The 24,034-nt window shown below is 39.7% G+C and overlaps 1 protein-coding gene across 1 annotated transcript; it reads left to right on the plus strand.

Annotated features, from left to right (window-relative positions):
• The first annotated feature begins 366 nt into the window (after positions 1-366).
• cysltr1 (cysteinyl leukotriene receptor 1) lies at positions 367-2,328 on the plus strand. Its single transcript, XM_029441995.1, has 2 exons — positions 367-425; positions 1,285-2,328. Exon 2 carries the CDS (start codon positions 1,297-1,299, stop codon positions 2,326-2,328), a length of 1,032 nt encoding a protein of 343 aa, XP_029297855.1. The 5' UTR covers positions 367-425; positions 1,285-1,296.
• Positions 2,329-24,034: the final 21,706 nt, after the last annotated feature.

A 24,034-nucleotide genomic window follows, 5' to 3' on the forward strand; every position in this document is an offset into this window, starting at 1 on the left:
AAGACAGTTACAGTCAACCCGCTCAGAAGAGCTAAGCAAATCCAACAGATTGAGGACAGAGACAGGTCTGTAATTGTCTGTAAGAGTATCCAAACACAAGCACAAGCTTCAGTGTTAATGCACCGCTCATTCTTTTTTCTACCCTCATTTACCGTAAATGTGTGGCTACATTGTTTATGATGTCATTGAGTGCGATGCTGCTTTGCTGCACAGTGAAAGAGACAGACCAGTCCTACTTTGGAGAGTCAACAAACAACTGAGGCTGTGAGGAAGCAGCCACCTGCTGCAGCGTCCTCCTATTACTGCTACGACATCTGACACACGAGACAGCAAGGCGGAGGAGACACACACTGAAGCTGCTCTGCTGTTGTGCACATCAATCAGGAGAGAAGAGCAACACTCTGACACCAGACACAAATTCAGCGGTAAGGAAGGAAAACTTTTACTTTTTCTATATCTGGAATGTTTTCAATTTTTGTTGTGGGAAAGTAACTGACTGATAATTACAGTTAAAGCATGTGGATATAATGCAACATGTTACATCCAGTGTTGCATATTTTCAGATTACAATCAAAAGACAAACAAGAGCAAACTAACACAAACTATTCAATAGCAAAGTGCATCAGAGCTACACAGATAAACTAGTTACAGTAACATGCATTGCAAATTTGATTCACTGTATGCATTTCTATATATAAATGTCTTTAATGTAACCACAAAGAAACAGAAATCTCTTTTTTGAGGGAGACCTGGTTAAGACAGCACACTAGTTACATTTTAAATAGAAATAAAAACAGGAACAAGACGTCAAACACACTAGGAAGAGTCTCATTCCAGTTCAAGTAAAGCAGTTGCGCAGAGAGACAGGTTTCTACAAATTGCCTTGTTTTTTTAACTGCAGCTGCCGTTATCAGCCGAATCAGTGATGCTGGTATAGTTTTCACCCTTTGGGTGTGTGTGTGTGTGTGTGTGTGTGTGTGTGGTTCTAGTGGGGGGGGGGGGGGGGGGGGGGGGGGCTGATGTGATCTATTGCAAGATGGCTTTTAGTTTACCTTGTTTCACCCAGAAAAAAAGCTAAACTTTTTTCACGTAAGAGGAAAAAGGTCTAAAATGGTTATACTTCCTCCAGAGTCTTCACAGCAGCAGATAGTTGAGACTATCTCTCAAACAATCTACCACATCAGAGTCATATTTCTCTGCAGGCATGTTTTTTCTTGTTTCTGTCATTTATACACACGCTCTCTTTTGCACACATGCTCATGTTATTTCTCTGTGTCTCTGCAGCTGCAGCCACAAATGGAGTCAAATCTGAGTGACAGCTTAGAGAGCAACTCTACTAACTGTCCAGGCATTGATGACTTCCGTAGCCAGGTTTTCCCCACAGCCTACTCCCTCATCACGGTGTTAGGCCTAGTTGGGAACGGCTTGGTCCTGGTGGTGCTGATCAGAACATACCGCAAGAGCTCCCCCTTTCATGTCTACATGCTGAACCTGGCTGTGTCTGACCTGCTGTGTGTCCTGACGCTGCCACTGCGAGTTCTCTACTATGCCAACAAAGGCGAGTGGAAGCAGGGAGATTTCCTCTGTCGCTTTAGCTCCTTCGCCTTCTACGTCAACCTCTACTGCAGTATCTACTTCATGGTGGCCATGTCCATCACACGCTTCTTGGCCATTGTCTTCCCTGTGCAGAACATGCGGCTGGTGACAGAGAACCGCTCTCGCCTGGTGTGTGTGGGTATCTGGGTGTTCATCTGTCTCTTAAGCTCACCCTTCCTGATGTCTGGCCAGCATGTTGACCGCGTCACAAATAAATTCAAGTGTTTTGAGACTCCAAAAGATGGAGATAAGCAGAAACTTATTGTGCTGAACTATTTGTCTGTGGTGGTGGGCTTTATCTTGCCCTTCCTGGTCATTCTGATTTGCTACGCTGGCATAGTTCGCGCCCTGCTGTCCCGCACCCAAGCTGCCCAACGCCAGCATGACATGAGCACCAGAGTCATCCGAATGATTGTCATCGTCCTGCTGACCTTCCTCATCAGCTTCATGCCATACCACGTGCAACGCACCATCCACCTGAGTTTCAAGTCTGGGACTAAGACCGACTGCCCAGACCTTGCCACGCAGAAGACTGTTGTGGTGACACAGTGCCTGGCTGCTGCCAATTCATGCTTTGATCCACTGCTTTATTTCTTTTCTGGGGAGGGTTTCCGCAGTCGCTTGTCGTCCCTGCAGCGGTCAATGAAGAGCAACACCCTGAACCGTATAGCCAGGATGAAGACCACCACTGGCCCGGTGGTTGGAGAAAACCTCCAGCTGAAGGCCAGTTAAGTGACACCAGACAGGAGGAGGGTCATCAATCAAGCCGCTCAGGATGGCATGTGCCCTCATTAACAAACAGGGTTGTAGGTAGTTTACTCATGAACAAAGTATTTAAACATTACATAAGTCTCAGGAGGGTGTTTGCAATTAAAATGGATATTTATTATTCTAAAGAATGCATAGTGTTCAATATTTAAGTGATGTTGTTCTGAATTATTGCTATGGCAGTAACCAGTAGCATAATGTGTCCCAAAAGTAACTCAAACTGTGGAATTAAAATGACATACACAGTATATCAATCAGTGGCTGGCCGTGCATTTCACACCTAGGCCTTCAGTGATGGCCTACACAGTCCTACCTGAATTATTTCACCTCTTAATACCATCATGGCTATAGAAACTATACATTTAGACTGAAACGCAGTATAACCGGGCGTTGCATCACCTCAACAACAGAGTTATATTAATATTTACGAAACATTTAGTTGTAAATAGCAGGCATTCCCAGCAGTACAATGTGCAGTGCCTCTCGGAGGCTGTGAGCCGGGGGTACCGCTCGTAGTTAGTGATTTGAAAGTGGCGGACAAAAAATTTTTCCCAGCTGTGATAGGCTCGCTAGCGTCGGGGTTGGCCGTTCTCTTCTCACGATGTCTAGCTTTTCTTGAAAAGTTCGTCTTGAAAATGGCGTTGTATTATATCTGCGACCAAATCGATCTCTTCTCCTCCTTCAGCCATTGTGGGTTGAAAAAAAACAGCTTGTAGAAATTTACACAAATTAGCTTGTTCAAAGTTTGCTAGCTCTGCCTCTCAATAGTGCGTATCCAATCAAAAGACGTGGATGTGCTGACGTTATCGTACGCCTGCTAGCTGGCCCCGGTGTCCCCAACTCGAAATCTGATTGGTTAACGCCACAGTTTTGTCTCCGTTCACTTTAAGCGACAGGCGCCCGCACTGTTGATTCTGAAGACCTCAGGGCAGATTTCTTGGACCCTGGCAACACATCATGGCTGAAATATGATTGGATTGCCCTGACGGCCCGCCACTGATATCAATGTATTAATGTATTGTACTGATGTATTTTTATCGAGTCTTGTATCGCACATGAATGTTTATCAAGAAGTGCTAAACTGCTTAGAGCTGTAAATCTATATTTTTCTTAATTATTCGTAGTAACCTTATTTTATTACTGTTGTGTTTTAGCATTTTTTGTGGCAATGTTAATGTGGTAATGGCTATGACCTTTTTTACTATGAGTTATTGTGGTTTTCTATGCTTGTCATGAAGAATTTTATTCAATTTGGATTCATATTTGTTTTTTGTGCTATTGATTTTTAATATTTCTGTGCATCTTTTCTGTAAATAATGATCAATAATAATAATAATTTCTGCACTGTGTCGTTTTACATTTTGCGAAGTATGTTTTTTTTGCTTACTTGCTATTAAAAAGGGACAGTCCGCCCCACACATTCAAAAATATATTTTTTTCCTCTTACCTGTAGAGCTATTTATCAATCTAGATAGTTTTGGTGTGAGCTGCCGAGTGTTGCAGATATCGTCCGTAGAGAGGGAACTAGAAATCACTCGGCTTGTGTTGCTCAAAGCGCCAAAAAAAACAGTAATGTCTCTTTCCAGAAATCATGACCCGGTTACTCAAGATAATCCACAGACCTTGCTGTCAGCAGTTTCATGTAGGTACTATTTTCTATCTACCGAACTACACCAGCCAACCGTATCACTGGGCAGAAGGAAAAGATACATATATTTTTTGAAGTTTAGAGCACCACAAGCTTTATTGGAGGGAATGCAAACATCTCTACGCCGTATATCCCCGATACTTAGCAACTCATATTAAAAACAATCTAGATTAATAAATAGCACTACAGGTAAAATGAAAAATATGTATTTTTGATTTTGGGGTGAACTGTCCCTTTAAGAGTTAGACGAGAAGAACGACAGCACCCTCATATGAGCGGTATTGATCTTCTCATCTAACTCTAGCAAATAAGCATATTTTTCAAAATGTCAAACTGTTCCTTTAAACTATCCTGTTGTATTCCTGTTATATGCACGCATGTTATATGATAACTGCATCAATAAATCATCCTATGCGTGTCAGTTCAGTATGATGGAAAGTTCACACTGACTGCATGAAGAGTTACCAACATTGTCCACTGGGTGTCGCAACAGTACAGCCCTTATCTAAATGATTGAAGGCTGACTATTTCTCTAATCCTTTTCTATTATTCATCTCATTTTCTTTGAGATGCGAGAACAATGAGCTGCAGTGCTACCAGATGAGTAATGTTGCACTGTGACTAATTTAATTTGTGGTAAATGTACAAGTCTTAAAACTCTCTGGATAGTACCGAAGCTATAACGAATGTGTTACATTTATAGAAAAGGGTAAGAGCATATGCCCATCTTGTCATAAAACTACAACATTCAGACATAAATGCAAGCTTCCCGGTTAATTAGAGATACAAATCACCACTGAGAGGCCAGACTGTTGAGGCCGACCCTGGTGATTGGAACATAGAAGGCCACTGTATTACCACTTCATAAACAGATAATATCAAGCACATGATCGGCTCCCTCCTCCATCTGCACAAAAAGATGTTTGTTTTGGTGAGCGGAGCAGGAATATCTTAGAGATGGGACTCTGTGGTTGCTGTGTTTGTGTACCTCACCACGCAGATTGTATCCATACTCGCAAGGATGTAAGGAAAGTCCCTGCTCAATTCCTTCTCACTTGTTTTCTATAGAGATTATGGATAACAGTGCACCCCATAGCAGAAACTCACTTATCAATCTTTTCATTTCTTTCAGCTCCAGGTTTACTATTCCTGAATTGATTTGGCCTCAGTATTGTTGAGTGTTTGGGAAAGGTTAAGGATAAAGCCTGTTTGCTTTCAGGGGCAGCCAACTCAATATGTGTTAATGTCCACCATGAGTATTGAAACAGTTAGAGGAGCTCACCAGGTTGAGGTTGTGGTTTACCCTTTCCTTAAATGTGCATGAATTGTATTTCAGTCCACTTGACAGCAGCACAACAAGCTGTGAACAAAACCACATTATAAACTAATGTTGATCAAGTGAACCTGAGCAATTTGATGCCCTCAGCAAATATGATTTTACCTGGTGCTCCTTGCAACAAACCAATTCCACCACCAATCAGTGTGTTCAAATACTCGCACAGAAACTGCATTGCCCTTTGAGATGGTTTTGATTTTAGAAACAAAGGAACACAAGATAAAAATAGTATTTAAGAAAGAAGTGACATAAAACAACATTGTTGGAAGGTGCAGGTGGCCCAGGATGTGCAGCGGTGGGATTCAAATACAGTATTTCAAAAGTGCACCTGAAAAGAGAAGAGGAGTATAATGACCATTGTGTGTTACATTATATTAATAAAACAGCAGTTCATGATGATCCCCAGCCAATAATAGCACCTAATCCACATTTTAAACACAAACAGCAAGAGTAATTACACCTAGCATTCATGCACAAAACATGTTTTCAATTAGCACTTCTCTCATCTGATGCCTGCTGCTACATACTAATTAATAATGAAAGTGCAAAGACTTACAAAAGGGATGGAAAAAGAAAATAATTTAAATGTACTATTAACTGTAATGTAAAAACTGTGAACCTAATGAATTTATAGTGGGAGTAGCTTTTTATGAAATTAGCAAATGTTACTATCGTCCAAAGTAAGCTAGTAGCACTCTGCTTCAACCGTAAATACATGCAATAGAAAAACTACTCATTCATCACATTACCTCTGTCTTTTCCCCTTCTCCACTTCTCTTCTTATTTTTCTGCCCTGGGCCACATGATACATTTGAGGCTACTGATGTGAATTGTTAAATGTTTTCACAGATGTAAAAAACTGACCAAAAAATGATTCTGACAAAACATTTTTTTCCCACCTGTTCACAGATGAAGAAAAATGAAGAAACATATAAATATTATCCTGGCAAAACCTTTATTTATCCGGTCTCCATCGACACCTGACGGAAATAAAGTCACATGTCCAACAGCTAGAGGCTAACTGTGTCTGTCTGGTGTTTGGTGCTGGGCATGTAATGTAAAGTTATTATTTTAAGTTTAAGTCTGTACGAGTGCTATAGGATTGGTGGTGAGTGTGAGTGTCCAGACAGTGGAGGGTTTGGCTACAGAGTTCCTCAACTGTGTTTTACACTCCCATAATCGTATGTTTGGTGGTCACCATTATCTTTCCCTTTTTTGCCTTGCTTTACTGTGTGTTTGTGAGTGTGTAGGACACGGTAGCGTGATGATTATGTCATGAAGGATGAAAGCATGAAGCAGACAGAAAGACGGAGCAGACATGCAGGCCCAAGAGGAGGTGTTACCAGCCGGACAACATGTCTACCTTCGAGACCACTGTCTCGATCTGAATATCAGAATGCCTGGGCCCCTGAACTTTTTCACGTGGTGAAACAGCCCGAGCAACAAGGTGCAGTGTATGCTGTTGCCCCACAACATAGGCTGACAGAAGTACGCCATGTTCACCATTCCATGCTCAAACCTGTACCTCTTCCTGTTGGTCATCCTATTCCTGTAGCTAAGCCTAATCCAGTTTAACCAGCCCTGACCGGGGAGAGTGATCTAGGACGTGCAATTGGACCAAAAGACCCCCGGCCTGTGAGACTTCAGAATTTTCAAATGTTTCACTCTGCAGTACCTACAGCAGCTTCGCCTGAGGTCTCTACTAGTACCAGTTCCTTTCCAGACCCCTGTACTGAGGTGGAAAGAAGGTCTACCCATGAGACAGCCAGTAGACAACATAAACTTCACCATTTGCCAGTGACAGTAAGGAGTAGAGCAAATGGTGCTACCAATTATCATATACTTGGCTTCAGCAGCCCTTTTCAGACCTTGGTGTTAGTAAATTGTCGGGCCGCCAACATACTTAATTTACCACACAGCCTGGCCACCCCCCTCCTCATTGATATAAGTTAGAGGGAAGCAGCCAGCGAGCCAGGATCCCTAGTGAGGACGGAAATGATTCTGGTATGTGGACTCAGTATAAATCCAAACTGTCTGCTCAACAGCAGAGAAAGCAGAATCCCCAACATTAGGTCTTATGTCTGGTCCCTTTCGTGTCATAGGAATAAAGCAATCCGAGGTTAGGTAGGTCAGGAAACATAACCCTGCCTTGTGAAGTTTACTGACATCCCATGATTCCTGGGTAACGAAGCAAGTAAACACTGCTGTTGCTAATGAGTGCATACTGTGTGTATGTGTGTGTGTGTGTGTGTGTGTGTGTGTGTGTGTGTGTGTGTGTGTGTGTGTGTACAAAATATAGACTTTGAATAGACTTTGAACACTTAAACATCAAAGGCCACATGGAGATTGTATTTTCTTTACTTCCAGAGTGCAAGGTTAAAGGCCAAGAGCTGATGGTCGTTCTTCAGGTTGGAGGAAAGCGAGGCAGACAAACACTTCACAGATGGGTTAATGGCAGTCTGAGAGCCCCTGGAGTCAAGCTATGTCAGGCTATTACTCAGACGAATGTCAATCACCTGACCATTGCATATTAAAAAAAGAAGAAAACACTTCTCAACCTGCCCAATCACCAAACCCCTGTTGTTGTTTTATCTTAACTTTTGTTTTCAGGTTTTCAGTAGAACAATAGTGGTTGTTAAAGGGTTGCCAGATCTGGTTGAATTTGTCTTCACTCCCTCTCAATGAGAATTTCTTTTTTTCCAAATGGAGGTGGTACATGACATCTTTCATAAGGGTAGAGTTGGTTGGAGACTCTGCTTGCTGTCGTTGCTCCAACAGGCCGCTTGTGAACAGTGCGACTGTGTCCACGACAGTCATTGTGTATTCCATTTAAAGTATTTTTAAGCCAGCAGTGTATTTTTGGTCCTCACTGTGACGCACATACAGAGAGAAAGGTCCCTCAGTTTGCTTGGCTTTTTTAAATGTTATCCCACATTACTTCTACAAATCCTATAAAGTCTCATGGCAGTGGTAAAAACTGTTTCTCAGAACAAATTATTGCATTTAAAAAAAGAAGTCTTCATAAAGGCAGCCACATACTTGTCCTCTTTTCAACCATCTTGCAGGAGGCACAATTTACAAAAGCTTTTCTTCTCAAAACAAAATGAACAAGACTCCCCTCTCGAGCTGAATATAAACGTCACGGTAATTTGCATAAAAAAAGCTAAACATAAAGGTCTTTGTTCAGGGTGATAAGTGAAACAATCGATTTGCGGCTCTCAGTTTGAGTCTTTCTTTGACAACAGAGAGGTTTCCTGAAAGAATGAGCACAGAAATTAAAGAGTGAAAATGGTGGTACAGAATTCACTAACACACTGTAACAAGTCCAGTGATGTGGAGTGAAACTGGGTCATTCTGGTAATATGCCAGTTAGACATGTTTTCTGTCTGTTACACATTCTTCACCGCCTGCGGTGAAATGTATTGGGCCGTTTGAAGATTCTTCTTGTCCCATGATACATTGGTTAGAAGCTGTACATGTGCAGTGTCTAAACAGACGTCACAGTTTATCCAGACCAAATACACCACTATAAACAAATATTACCTCCCGAGGGAGCAAAGCTGAGGTTTAGCTCGGAAGCCTCCCACCACATGGTGGAAAATCAAACCCAGAATAATATTTACAAACATTGGAAAATACAATTTGTCTTCATTCAGATGATATTCCAACAAGTAATTTAAAGTGAATTATTTGTCACTGTCCAATGAAACAATATATTTCCAAAATGCTAATGTTTCCTGAAATAGGAGAAACAGCCTTGCTTTAAGCCTGATGACCATGCTGCTGCTGTTGCTGTTGTACAGATTAATGGGCCTTTAGTAGCCAAATGCAAAGGTGGATGTCTTTCACCCCGTGGAGATGAATTCAATACTCCAATTTATCTGAACATTTAATAAACACAAAATGGACAATATGGAGAAGGTTACTAGAGGAGTCAAAAATATTATGGAGTCAATCAAAAATAATATTAGTTAACTAGAAGGGCACTCAGAGATCACAGACCTCCGCCAAGGTCATGCCATATCTCACAAGGTTAATGTGAAACATAATTAGTGTATTCGCCCGTGATTCAGATTCAGTCCAAAATGTGACGGGCTCTTCCTTGGTGTCACGTGTGCAATAAGGGAAGGACCCAAACACAGGACACAGACTTGGAGCAATAGGTAAGAGGTTTATGGAAGGGGTTTCCAGGGAAAGGGGATGGAAGACGGAGAACATCGTGGAGGCAGAGGGTGAAGTAGGTAGCAGGCAGGCGGGTGGACAGGAAGCCAGGGATCCTGTAGCACAAAAAACCACACAAGCAAAAGTACTTGAATCCACAATTCAAGCAGCCAGAGACATAAACTACCACTGTAGGCGATCTAGCGATGAGTGGCTGAAGACTGGGGTCGATATACTGCTGGGTTGATGAGTTAATGGATGGCAGGAGTGAGGCTTGGAGCAGGTGAGTTGACTGAACTGCAATCAAGAGAGAGTGAGGGGGTGACACGCCCACAACACAGACACATACACAGAGAGAGAAACAAGCACAGGAAAGGGAAAACACTAGAAACACAAGGAATGACAGGAGGCGTGGCCGTGACACTTGGCCCGTGATACTTAGCACTATGAGTTTTGAGTTGACTTTTTCCGTAATCCTGCTGACAAATAAACCGAAAACATAACCTCCTCGGAGGAAACAAGAAAGGGTAAAAATAAATACAAAGCTTCATTCTTTGACTGACCATCAGTTGGTAAAAGTTTATCAAACTGTGTGGCGAGCTGACCTGAAAACTCTTGTAGCTCAACACAATGAGCACAAGCCTATTTTCTTTTCTTCTTAGCTGAAGCTAACTTTGATCAGACAGTACAGTAACCACACAAGTGCAGGTAACTGTAACCATCCATGGACTCTGTACTGCTGAAGTAACACTTTATAAAGTCAAGCTGAAACAGGAACTTCAGGATTCTGTTTCAAAACCTGAAAGTGAACATTTATCTTATCACTATTTGGAAGGTAAACGAAAAAACAATAATGATTCACCTTTTTTACTGATTTAAAGTTAAAACAAAAGTGTAAAAGATTATAACAGTCCATTTTGATTAGTTGACTACAGAAATAGTATTATTAAATTGATGTATTCAGTTATATTTTTGAGTAGACATGTTACTGCCTTTTGTCAGTTCTGAAACCTCTGCATTAGGATCTTTTAAATTCTAACAGGACATATTTTATTTTATTTATTTAGTTGAACTGCAGTGGATGTGTTTTACGTTCTACTTTGGCATCAAATGTGTGAATTTGTCAGCTTTTTTTTTTCTTTTGACAAAGATGCAAACAGCAACTGTTGAGTTTACCAGCAAGTTAATGTTACTTAGCAATAGATAATAAAAAATAAAAAAGATATATAATTGTACAAATTACCTCATTTTGAAACAATTGTCCAACCACTCGATGAGGTTAACTACAGTGGTAAAGTAACTCATGTTCCATTAAATTAAATTAAATTATATTTTATGTGTTCATTCCTTATTGAACAACTCAAGGCAAGTACTGTAACTAAAGAGAAGAAACCACAGCTTTTAGAATAATATCATTATTACACATTAACAACACATTTGACAACATAACCTTACTGCCCTCTGGAATAAAACCTAGACTATGTTCTGTTTGAAGAAGAAGAAGAAGAAGAAGAAGAAGAAGAAGAAGAAGAAGAAGAAGAAGAAGAAGAAGAAGAAGAAGAAGAAGAAGAAGAAGAAGAAGAAGAAGAAGAAGAAGAAGAAGAAGAAGAAGAAGAAGAATCAAATGGACAGAAACTAAACAGGACGTCTTTCTATGCTTTCAAAATAAATTGTAGAAGAAATCAGTTTTGTAAATGTTGTTGTACTTATCTTTGAACATTAGATAGAACGAGTCTGTAAAAGTCTTGTCGGTGGGATAGTCAATATAAACTGTAGCCCCAGTTTGCACTTCTCATCTATTACCATTACATTCATGTCCGACACTTTTTTGTGGAAATGTGAAGGCTATAAAATGGCCCTCTTAAATATTACACTCTGAGTAAATGTAGCTTAAATGAAACCTGATGGCGAGACACTACAGGCAGAAACATCGTGTTTCATTCACTGGTCAATTTTGAGAGTTTGAGCATTTTTGCTCCCATACCGTGTCTTCTTTCAGCCCAGTAGAAAGAAAACATCCAGAATACACATGTATGTGTTTATTTTAGTAACTTGGTCTATTTATGTCTGTAGATTTCTCCTAAATTCACCAAAAGTTGTGATACAAACAATAATGGTCTTATAGTAAGTAATCAACTGGGAAGGTTTCATGGTGATATCTATTAGTTAAAAAGTTGTACCTAACCTGTAGTGTCTGTCTGGAATTGTATAACATATACATCTTTAAAGGCCGTTTTCTCAAAATAATCTTTTCCTCGTACTCTGAGCCAGAAATGTCTACTTCAGTAGCTCTTACATACACCAAACGTTCACTTTCATTCATATCTATATTCTGACGTTTTTTACTGAGGGGTTTGTTCATCATTCATAGCCTGATTTATATCACATCTTATTCCTAAAAACAAGGCGAAACAAAGATCTAAAATTCCTTCTGTAAAAACCTTTGACTCAAATATGTCCACAAAATGAAACAAGACTTTTGAACATGGGTTTATCTTATATTCAGATTCCAGAAATAAATGCAAATTAGCACATATTCAATAAAATAATACTTAATTTACCTATTTAAACACAACAGTTCAGAAAACTTGTTACAGAAAAAACTATTGCCCCTCAACGGGAAATGTTCATGGTGGTTTCCAATATATTCTTTTATTTCACCTGTAATATCTTTCTTTAAGGGGTTAAAGCAAAAGGGAAAAGGTTATTACATCAAAATATATACACTGATGATTTACATGCATGCTAGGATCTTTAAACCCTACAGAAGTCTTTAAAAGACTTCAATGATAGGCGTTTGGGAAATCCTGTTTTTGTGGAGTGACAGCATGAAGTCCTGCATTCTCAGTAGGATCTAAAGGAAACGTAAACACTGCAGGCCTGAAGCAGTGGGTCATTATGAGGTTGTAGAAAGCTCCTGTAGGCATGTGTGACTGTGTGGGTGGGAGAGGGGTCAGAAAAAGATACCAACAGAGCTTAACATTGTTTACTTTCTCCTTCAAGTAGCCATTGTGTTCGTGTGCACATCACATGACACCAGGTCACAGTCTCTTCATAAGGCTTTTCCTCATCCCTCCACTTCCACCATCACAGTGACACACACACAATCACGCACGCAGACGCACACAATGGGGCGCTTGTTAGCCTCCCCTACTGACTTGGAGAAAAGGGCCAAAATCATGATGCTGGTATGGTTCCTCATGTGTCCCTCACTGACCCCAAAACCCTCATCAATATAGGCCTTTGATACAGCGCTAATATCCTCAAATTAACTGAAAACATCACCTCTCATCCCACTGCCATTATCTATCTACTCAATACCGAAAGTCAACACTGAAACAGAGGATATGGTCATACTCAATCCGTCACTTTCGCTGCAATTATATGCGTAAAATTCTGTATAATTAGTGATTATTGTGTAGTTCACTGAAACATTTTCTGCTATAACGTGGGACTATATCCGTTGTGGTTTTCACAGGGATTGTAAATAGTGACATATACTATGAAATGTATGACCGGGCTGTTGACCTGGCGCTCACACATTTCCAGATTATTTCTTTCACAGTTAAATTCTTCACAGTTCAGATGTAGGTTCGTGCAACGTGAGGAAATATTATATTTGCTGGAGTTGAGTATTTGTCAAAGTCAGCAAATCTTATGTTTCTTCACGTTGTACAAACCTGCATCCAAACTCTATAAAACCTGAAACTATGTCAAACACCCAATCGGTTAAAACATTGCCTTTTTCTCAAACATCGCAGTAAAGAGATATCTCTCAATTAAAAAACTAAAAATATCTATAAAGAAGTTATAAACAAAATATCATCTGATTTTCCAGCTCTGCAAAGGGCTTGGGTTAAAGATCTAAGATGAGGAGTGGAATGAGGGCTGATCGTCTCACTGAAACTATCTCAGCTCACAGCATCACACAGGTATCATTGGGCTCCAACAGGTTGTGCAGGGTGGGGTTTAGGCCAGACAGCACTTGTTGGAAATAGTCGTCCAATAAAGGGTCATATCTTTTTATTTTATGGGAATGATCTACTGTTTCGAAAGTTTTGGATTGAAATGTTCTGGAAAATTTGTGCTATGACAAAAGTTTGTATTCAGCATTATCCCGTACTCCATACAATAGGGGTTCTGTCAAGATGGACAAATGAACAACATAATGAGTGGATGTCTGTAGCTTTTGCTGTGTCGATTTTCTTTGTTAATGGAGAGACTACAATGCATTGCACTGTTGAAAAAAGCTAAACTGGGAAAATTAATTTACAAGAATAAAGGCTCCCTAGATACATTTAACTCTCTATGATCATTCTGAGAAGATTCTGCAATAGTTAAAGTGTGGTATGAAGCATGTGGTTAGACTAATGCACATCTTTCCACTGGGTACAGTAAGGTAGGAAGTTTATGACCAGTAGAGACTAGCGCCACTATTATTTTACTAAATTAATACTTATTTATCTATTTGCTTTTTGTGTTCATGTCACAAAGTGAAGCCAGGAAGCTGTGCAGTGTTTTGCATGTTTTACAGTGTTAATATTATATAACATATATTATATTATATAGAGGTCAAACGGCAAACTGGCCTTCTTGGCCAGGAAGAGCCCGAGTCACACAGACCCCCCCCCCCCCCCCCCCCCCCACTCCTCTCTCCGCCTGCTACCAGCGGCAGTGTAAAGACTGCGTCTGATGTCTTTTTGTTTTGAACCCATCTCAAAGGACTGATTATTTTAAATGTGGCCTTTTTTGTACTTGTGTATCTTTGCTGCTACCGACATGTAAAGACGCTTTTGTTTTTAAATGCTCTGTGTGTATCAAGACTGGGGTATTAAAAGAACCTCAGAAGTGTCTCCTTTGACATTTATGTTTCCTGTTCCTGTTCGTTGTGTCTCTTTGTATCCTTTCAGTTTCCAGTTTTCCGGTTGTTTCCTGTTGCTCACTTCCTATTTCGTTTGCTTTCAAATTTCCTGATAGTTAGTAGAAGACGCAAACTATAGCTGTTCTGTCTGATTTTCCTTTGTATTTGTAAATAATAATAGCATACATCTGGAAATGTCAATAGTCAGCACCAGGTCGACCGCCTCATGTGTTTTCACAGTACTTTACAACAGAGCTATGTGAAAGTATTGACCCATATTATAGAAGCAGCTGTTTCAGTTAACCACATATTTATGTAATGCAAAATTTCACCTATATGAAAGTTTGATGACATATTACTTGTTGTTCGAGAAAAGTTGTGTCTTGACTAGGGAACAAGAACGGATTACATTTTGTTCAACAGGATTATCTCTTACCCCTGAGACATCAAGAGCTGTAATTAATGTCACACAGCAAACAGAGGACCACAGAAAAACATTTCACAATCATAAAAAGCTTTCCTCGCAAACGGGGTTTGCAAGGAACCCCCAACTTAAATTCTACACCTTCTGCTCCTCTTCCGTCCCTGACGAAGGTGATGATGATGCACGCTGTTTCCAGACACCTCCAGTCAGTGGAGCAAAGGAAATAGAAATGAAAAGCAGATGTCCAGCTGGGTTTGTAAGCACAGCCAGAGCCCCGTAACAGCCTCTATGTCGAGAAAGCAGAAATCATTTTTGATGGGATGTTGTACTGGCAGCCAAGGTTAAAGATTTCTCGACTGACAGGGTTTCTATTCGTAATTCCTTCAGGTTGTTTGGAGACCAAGACAGCCAAAAAGCTTAAATTACAGCAGACATTTCACAAGCTCGGAGCCTGGAACAGCAGCTGTTTAAAATCTGTTTGTGCAAATATGTTCTGATACATTTCTTACACAGCCTTCCTCCTCTCTTTTTCCTTTCCTTCCTTTAACTCAGTTGTTTGTAGCATAAAAGCATCAGTCACGGCGTACACTTATATGATCAAAAAACAACTGGCAGCTTTGTGTTCCCAATTACACTGTCTGCCAGCCAGTAATGGGACACATAAGACGGATGGTGAGCCCCTCAGTTGCAGAAATGGCCCGGAGATTTACACGTGTACATAAACAACCTACGCCAGAAGCCCTAGAAGACAAACTACAATTTGGCGGACAAATACTAGACATTCCTCAGGGGTGGCCACTCACACAAACACAAACACACACACACACACACACACACACACACACACACACACACACACACACACACACACACATACACACACACCGATTTACACACAACAGGGTGACCTTTCAACTGACTTGAACGCATCTTTGTCTGCTGAAAATGTCCTTGAGCAAGACATCTGTCATCCAATAAACAATTTTGCGCTTTGATAGCCGGCCCAATGATCTGACCTTCCTGTTGAGGGGAAACACATCAGTCACTGGGAGTTCATCTCGTAATTGCATCCACTCTACTTGACACAAGGGATTAAAGATAGTCCAGCCGTTGGTGTTCAGGGTCGGGTTTCATCTGTTGATGGCACAATACGCCATGTCCTGCTTTACTTATGTCAACCACAGTAGTTGTTTGATTTCACTTTGTGAGATAATACATGCTACTTGTAGAATTACAAAACACAAAATACCCACAATCTTAGATCAAATTATTGCCTCATGTGCGGACTGAGGCTGGAGAAAGATGTCCCTCTTATTTTGGCCCTTGGGCGTGTAATGACCTACAGCATGGACTACATTTCCTATCTGGTCAGTTTTAAGTGAAGGTTGGCAAAGGTTTTTGTCACAAACTGATTTGCTACAATGCATAGTCATTTATTAGTAATACATTTGCAATGCACTGAACCTCTTCTGTTGATGCGTGGACATTAGTTTTGACTTTGTATGAATTGTTTTGTACTTTGCTGCCTTGTTGGTCACATTATCATTGCAAAATAGATTTGATCTCAATTAGTTTTATCTGGATAAATAAAGGATACATAAAAAAAAATTGAGTTACATTCTGGTAACTTGTATTTCACCTCATTACTAAATAGGAAACCACTGCTGTGCAATTTCTGTGATCAGTGTTGCCAGATTAGAATGGAAAAATTACTTTGGGCGGGTTGAAGAAATTTGGGCTTCTTTTTACACCATTTAGGTGGTTTCCAACAACATAAAGTTATTTCATATTCCAATAAAGTGGCCCCTCATCTCATCTGAGGAGTGGGATTGATTGAGATTGACAAAGTAGTGAGTTGAGTTGGCTCAGGTCGACACACAGGGACCAAAAACTAACTTGTTTCTATTTAGTATTCTGTCAAAGCTCTGTGATAAAAGAACTGTAAAAGCCTACATCTGTCCATAAGTGAGACAACTTTTTAGCAGTCACTGTCGATGTGTGTGTGTGAGGCTAACAAAGGCTTGGAGCTGAATCAAATGCGAGAGGAAAGACAAAGAACTGAGGAAGAAAGAGAGCAAGATGACCATCAGGAAAATTAACAAGAAAGACAGCATCAAACGATCATCACTCCATAAACAACACCAAAAACCACTTCATTTTGTTTAACTCTGTTGAAGTGGAGTCATAAGAATAAAACGATAAATAAGGACACGAAAACCACAAGGTTGTAGTGGGAAGGTCAAATATTAATATTAATTGTATGAAAAGGTCAGTCATTAGGTCAGCAGGGTTAGTGGATGGATGTGTGAAAGTGTCTTGTATGTTGTAGAATAAAGTGCAACCACATGTGCTGTGAAGGGGAGAGACAGCAACGGAGAGAGAGGGAAGGAATGGAGACGACTGATCTGCATGAAATGCTTTCTGGATGGACTGGACAGATGCACCCAGCTGCATCACAACCTCCGCCTACCAGGTCGTTAAGGAGACACAAAGCACAAGCAGTAGCCCAGGGCGAGACACAGCCTCACGGGCCAGAGGCTAGAAGAGAAGCTTTTGATTAAAACAAAATCTTGTTTCCAGAGGCTAATGCTGAATGCTGAATGCTGAATCACTATGACCCAAGTCATAGTGCCCTGGACCCATTTCAGTAAAGAAATGAATGATTACTCTTCTTAAGAATTCATATTCCGAAAAGCAAGATAATATTCATATAACAATCGACTCTAAAAGATGCATTAATGGCTCCTAATATCAGTGTTTTGGCAATTAAACTGCATTCTCAATTACATTTTGAATTATAGACGCAGTTTTAAACATGTGGTTAACGTTGTTAATTGAAGCAAAACAAAATGTTTGTTAAAAGATGATGGTTTGGCTTAAAATAAGTATGTTTTTTACATTATATAAATTAAGGGTGTACATTAAAATAACTATAATATCGACTTTGGTTTCACACAGGACACGACAGCAGTCGTGAACGTCCTGTTTGTTTCACCCTCCACCGACGCTGTCCTCCTCTCTACCTGGGTTTCCATGTGATTAGTTACGTAATTGTAATACTTCAAAAACAAATGTTATCAGGGAGAAAATCCGTTTCAATGCAGCTTCTTTGTGTGGGAACATACTTTTTATGAGACCAGGCTGCCCAGTCTTGCCTTTCCAGGTTCTTAATCCCTCTTTGTCAGCAACCGTTGACCTTTGACTTTAAGGGCAACCGCTGAAGAATGAAGAGATTAGCGGTCAGACAATGATATCTCTGTGACGACAACACTCAACGAAAATAACCCACCATATAAGATGACAGGAAACTATTGAAATATGACGGTTCAACAGCATTTTTCCAGTAATGGCAGAACACATGATCCTAAAGGTTTCGCAATATATTCAAACTGTGAACTACTAAACAACAAAACACTGTCAAGGCCTTGAATGTATCCCCTGCCGTATACCCCTACTTCTGACTTTTTTTATCAGCAGTTTCCTGCATAGGGGAATAGAGGAAGTACCCACCTATCCTGACTCTGACAGCAGATGTCTTCTACTTTCATATTATTGCTAAACAGAGAAAAACCCTTTGCCTCTGACACTAACATTGTGCTCCTTGCAAACGTTGCTCGGCCAATAATAAACCGATGTGAGCAGTAGGTCTCCCAGTTGTTGATGTCAGCCGGGAGTCACTGTTCCTGTTCCCAGGGTAGAACCGGGCGGGGGGGGTAGCAATTGTTACAGTGCGGTGAGAGATAGTGTGTGTGTGTGTGTGTGTGTGTGTGTGTGTGTGTGTGTGTGTGTGTATGTGTGTGTGTGTTCGGTGTTCGGTGTTCATATGCTGGAAGGATAAGTATCTTTGGGGTTATTATAGAACTGCTCAGGGAAAAACCTGTCAAACAAGCAAGCGTTTACAAAAAGGCCATCTTGGTACAGTATATGTTATTTGGTATAATAGGGGCCCTTATTGTTATGACCTACAAATGCTTACGCTGCAGGGCAAGGAAGAGCGTATATTTAGATATGTCTATGTGCAACCCTGTCTCCTACAAAATTACGTTCCCATACAACTCAAATGTATTCTCAATCAGGTTTTTCTTGAGTACAGTCGCAATTATTAACCACGTGGTTAACGTTGTAAATAAAATTTTAAAAATCATGGTTTGGCTTAGAATAAGTATTTTTGTCATACATCATATGTTTGTCATTTAAGTTACGGACGCAAATTAACAAGAGTCAACATTGACTTTGGTCTTGCACAAACAGCTCTTGGGTGTAAGTCGAGCGTTTGGTTTACTCACCCATCCACACTGACCGCCTCCCTATGTGGACTGGACTTGATTAGAAACATATTTGTGAAAACAAACATGTAAAAAATGTAATTGACAAACATGGTTGAACTTAATTTGTAGGAGACCAGGTTGCTATGTAGGGATGAAGGAGGGATTTACCAGAACTATTAAAGTGAACCGTATGCTTTAGAATATTTAACAAGACTGTATTTGCCATATTGTTCTCCTCCCATCCATTACAATGAAATCTTGGGTTGGACTCTAGAGGCTTCAGTGTTCTTTGTCTTTGTCTTTAGAGCCATCATAATCAGAAAAGACCAGGGCGTGGGAGTGGGAATGTCAAAATGAGTTTTCTTTTTTTCAGCACAATTCATTATAACCCCTGAGGTTATTATAACTGCTACTGTTCAATGATAAGATCATGTAGCCAACAAAAATGACACTTTCTAGCAGATACACACACGCACATAGGCATACACCTCCACACTATTATATTGCAGACTGAGCCAGGGAACAGATCGCTACCAGATGTCGCTTTGCTCCAAAGCAACTGGAGGATAATTTCCAACATTATTCAATTGTCCAAAACTGTAGTTTTCTGGTAAACATCTTATCATTCATGGGTTGGTGCAACATATTAACATGCGGAACTGTTTAAATCATATCCATATGAAAAAACCCAGGACTGAGTCATTCTTGGTATTGTGTGCAATGGATCCTGGAACATTTGAAAGAATGGAAAAACAGAACATCTATCACCGAATTGGACGCTTTCATGATTACACCAAATGATACATTCCAACAGTCCTTTGTTGGCACCTCCCCAAACAATGTTCACACATATACACACACAATACTCCCCACTGTTTTTCTGCCTGCTGCCAAGTACAATAGTATATATTCTCACATTGCATAAAAGTATTTGAGTGTTAATGGTGTTTTCTTAGGCAGAATTATGATCCATCATCCTCTAATCCTGTTGGCCCTTTGCCTTCTATTTTTATTTTAGGTCCAAAAATCCACTTCAAATTCAGCAATGAAAAGGTAGGTCTATCCATGTATCCATTTTCTGTAGGGGTTTAGGGCTGGAAGCCATCCCTGAATGATTTGTTACATATTGTAACTCTTGCTCTATGATGCAGAGGAGCTCTCTATCAGGAGGAAGCATAATAATTGTGCGATCACCCACAACACAAAAACAACAACATAGTGTTAAGATGTGCATTAGGTTAGCTCTGGGGAAGAAGCAACTCTCCACCTCGTCTCTATAAACAGATCATCTGCAAATTATTGCAGAATCTGTAGGCAACGGGACAAGATGTTAGTATCGATTGTAGACGTCACCTCTGAACACCATTCTCGCGACTCAAGTTGCTAATTGGACTGTAAATAATGACAGCCGCATGGAAAAGGAAATGTCTTGGCCCTCATGTCCCCTGGCTTCGGCGGAACTGCAGAAATATAGGCGATTGTCCAAAGAAGCTAAATCGTTGTCAAGCTGATAGCCATTGGGTTCTGTGAGGAGAGGATGGAAATTCAACAGTGCCTAACTAATGGCATCTGTTTGGTTACACACCAAACGTGCATAGTTTGCACAAGGTAGCGAGTAAGATTAAGAGCTTTACTATCTTACAAAAAGGTTTACTAGTATGCTACAGACTTTATCAGGATATAACCAACCTAACCATCCAAACAAACACAACAGCTGGGAAAAAAATACTTATCGCCAATGTTTTGGTGGTTCACAATAATTTGAGGCATATCCATCCCCAGATACATTTGACAAAAGATGACAAATGCATAAAGTTGGATACTAGAATAAGACAGATCCCCCCTTTAGTAGAAAAGGGAACACACAGGAAATTGAGCAACTCCTCTTTCCTTGCGCCACTTTTAAAAACGAAACCATTTCACACGTTCACCATAAGTATCCGATAATGCCTCATGCACCAACTTGTTTCTCTGAGGATTTAATCCAACAGAACCTGCTCCTCATTGGGCACCGTGCCCATCATCTTATCTTCTTGGTACAATGCTTTAACAGATGTGTGCCTTAGCACAATTAAATCATGAGGAGTGGAGCACGTACAGTGCATGTGTAGTCTCGACATGTCAGCCCATTCCCAGGGCTGGAATTTAGATCGTCCTGAGAATATGGACCGACACAAGCTCTTAACTACCTTTCAACATCAGTGATGGTTGAGCGCCAGCCTGCTTGTTGATAAGTCACAACGGTCCAGTTGTTTGCATATTTTCCGTGACTTGAAGTTCTGATAAATTAACAATGCTGCTTTCATTTTCAGTAGCCTGGTGAGGCAATGTACCTGTCGACTCCAAACTCCACCTATTTGACCTCATTTCACAAATTCCATTTAGATTCCATCAATTCAAAACATGAGTTGATTCGACGGTAGAAACTGTGCCAACAACAGAACAACAGTAAATGTGGATGAGGAGTTCAAGGTCGATGCTGCCCTTTCAAAAAGGCTGTTTGGATTCATCTTGATTTGCTGAGCAAATTGTATCAAAATTTCAGTGTTCAAATACTGTATGTTAGGGAGGCCACTGTACTACTTATTTAGAGCAGCCATGTTTGCATGCTTCGAGAATCAGATGCACAGAATCACACACAAACATAAACACGGTAAGCACATTATTACAGTCTTCTTTAAAACCTCATATTCTCATAACTCTACAAACAAATCCAAAAGCAAAACTCCATGAAACTCCTACAAAATGAAACTCTGCATATAAGTAATTTCAAATTGGTATATTTGTCCAAATGAAACTCACTGATGTACTCAATGTAAAACTCTACAATGAATAAAAGACACCAGTATGAATGAAAAACAACAGTATGAATAAAAGACACAAGTATGAATGAAAAACAACAGTATGAATAAAGACACAAGTATGAATGAAAGACACCAGTATGAATGATACACATCAGTATGAATGATAGACACCAGTATGAATAACAGACACCAGTATGAATGAAAGACACCAGTATGAAAAATAGACACCAGTATGAAGAAAAGAGACAAGTATGAATGATAGACACCAGTATGAATGATACACACCAGTATGAATAAAAGACACCGGTATAAATGAAAGACACCAGAATGAATGAAAGACACCAGTATGAATGAAAGACACCAGTATGAATGATAGACACCAGTATGAATGATACACATCAGTATGAATGATAGACACCAGTATGAATGATAGACACCAGTATGAATAACAGACACCAGTATGAATGAAAGACACCAGTATGAAAAATAGACACCAGTATGAAGAAAAGAGACAAGTATGAATGATAGACACCAGTATGAATGATACACACCAGTATGAATAAAAGACACCGGTATGAATGAAAGACACCAGAATGAATGAAAGACACCAGTATGAACAAAAGACACCAGTATGAATAAAAGACAACCAGTATGAATGATGGACACCAGTATGAATAAAAGACACCAGTATGAATGATGGACACCAGTATGAATGAAAGACCAGTATGAATAAAAGATACCAGTATGAATGAAAGACACCAGTATGAATGAAAGACACCAGTATGAATGATAGACACCAGTATGACTGATATACACCAGTATGAATAAAAGACACAAGTATGAATGAAAGACACCAGTATGAATGATAGACACCAGTATGACTGATATACACCAGTATGAATAAAAGAAAGCAGTATGAATGAAAGACAATAGTATGAAGGAAAGACACCGGTATGAATGATAGACAACCAGTATAACTGATATACACCAGTATGAATAAAAGACAGCAGTATGAATGAAAGACACCACTATGATTGAAAGACACCAGTATGAATGAAAGACACCAGTATGAATAAAAGACACCAGTATGAATGATAGACACCAGTGTGAATGAAAGACACCAGTATGAATGAAAGACACCATTATGAATGAAAGACACCAGTATGTATGAAAAAGACCAGTATGAAAGACACCAGTATGAATAAAAGACACCAGTATAAATAATAGACACCAGTCTGAATGAAAGACACCAGAATGAATGAAAGACACCAGTATGAATGAAAAACACCAGTATGAATAAAAGACACCTGTAAGATTGAAAGACACAAGTATGAAAAAAGACACCAGTATGAATAAAAGACACCAGTTCGAATGAAAAACACCAGCATGAATGAAAGACACCAGTATGAATGATAGACAACTGTATGATTGAAAGACACAAGTATGAATAAAAGACACCAGTATGAATAAAAGACAACTGTATGATTGAAAGACACCAGTATGAATAAAAGACACCAGTATGAATAAAAGACAACTGTATGATTGAAAGACACCAGTATGAATAAAAGACAACTGTATGATTGAAAGACACAAGTATGAATAAAAGACACCAGTTTGAATAAAAGACACCAGTATGAATGAAAGACACCAGTATGAATAAAATACACCAGTATGAATGATAGACAACCGGTATGAATGATAGACACCAGTATGAAAAAAAAGACACCAGTTTGAATAAAAGACACCAGTATGAATGAAAGACACCAGTATGAATAAAATACACCAGTATGAATGATAGACAACCGGTATGAATAATAGACACCAGTATGAAAAAAGACATCAGTTCGAATGAAAGACACCAGTATGAATGAAAGACACCAGTATGAATAAAAGACACCAGTATGAATGATAAACATCAGTATGAATAAAAAACACCAGTATGAATAAAAGACACCAGTATGAATGAAAGACACCAGTATGAATGAAAGACACCAGTATGAATGATAAACATCAGTATGATAAAAAAAAGCCGTATGAATGATAGAAACCAGTATGAATAAAAAACACCAGTTTGAATGATACACACCAGTATGAATGAAAGACACCAGTATGAATGAAAGACACCAGTATGAATGATAGACACCAGAATGAATAAAAAACACCAGTTT

This window comes from Cottoperca gobio, chromosome 10, assembly GCF_900634415.1.
Source record: "Cottoperca gobio chromosome 10, fCotGob3.1, whole genome shotgun sequence".
Lineage (NCBI taxonomy): Eukaryota > Metazoa > Chordata > Actinopteri > Perciformes > Bovichtidae > Cottoperca > Cottoperca gobio.

What these genes read in the sequence shown, in the direction of transcription:
- cysltr1 (XM_029441995.1), top strand. Translation starts at nt 1,297, where the DNA reads ATGGAGTCAAATCTGAGTGACAGCTTAGAGAGCAACTCTACTAACTGT.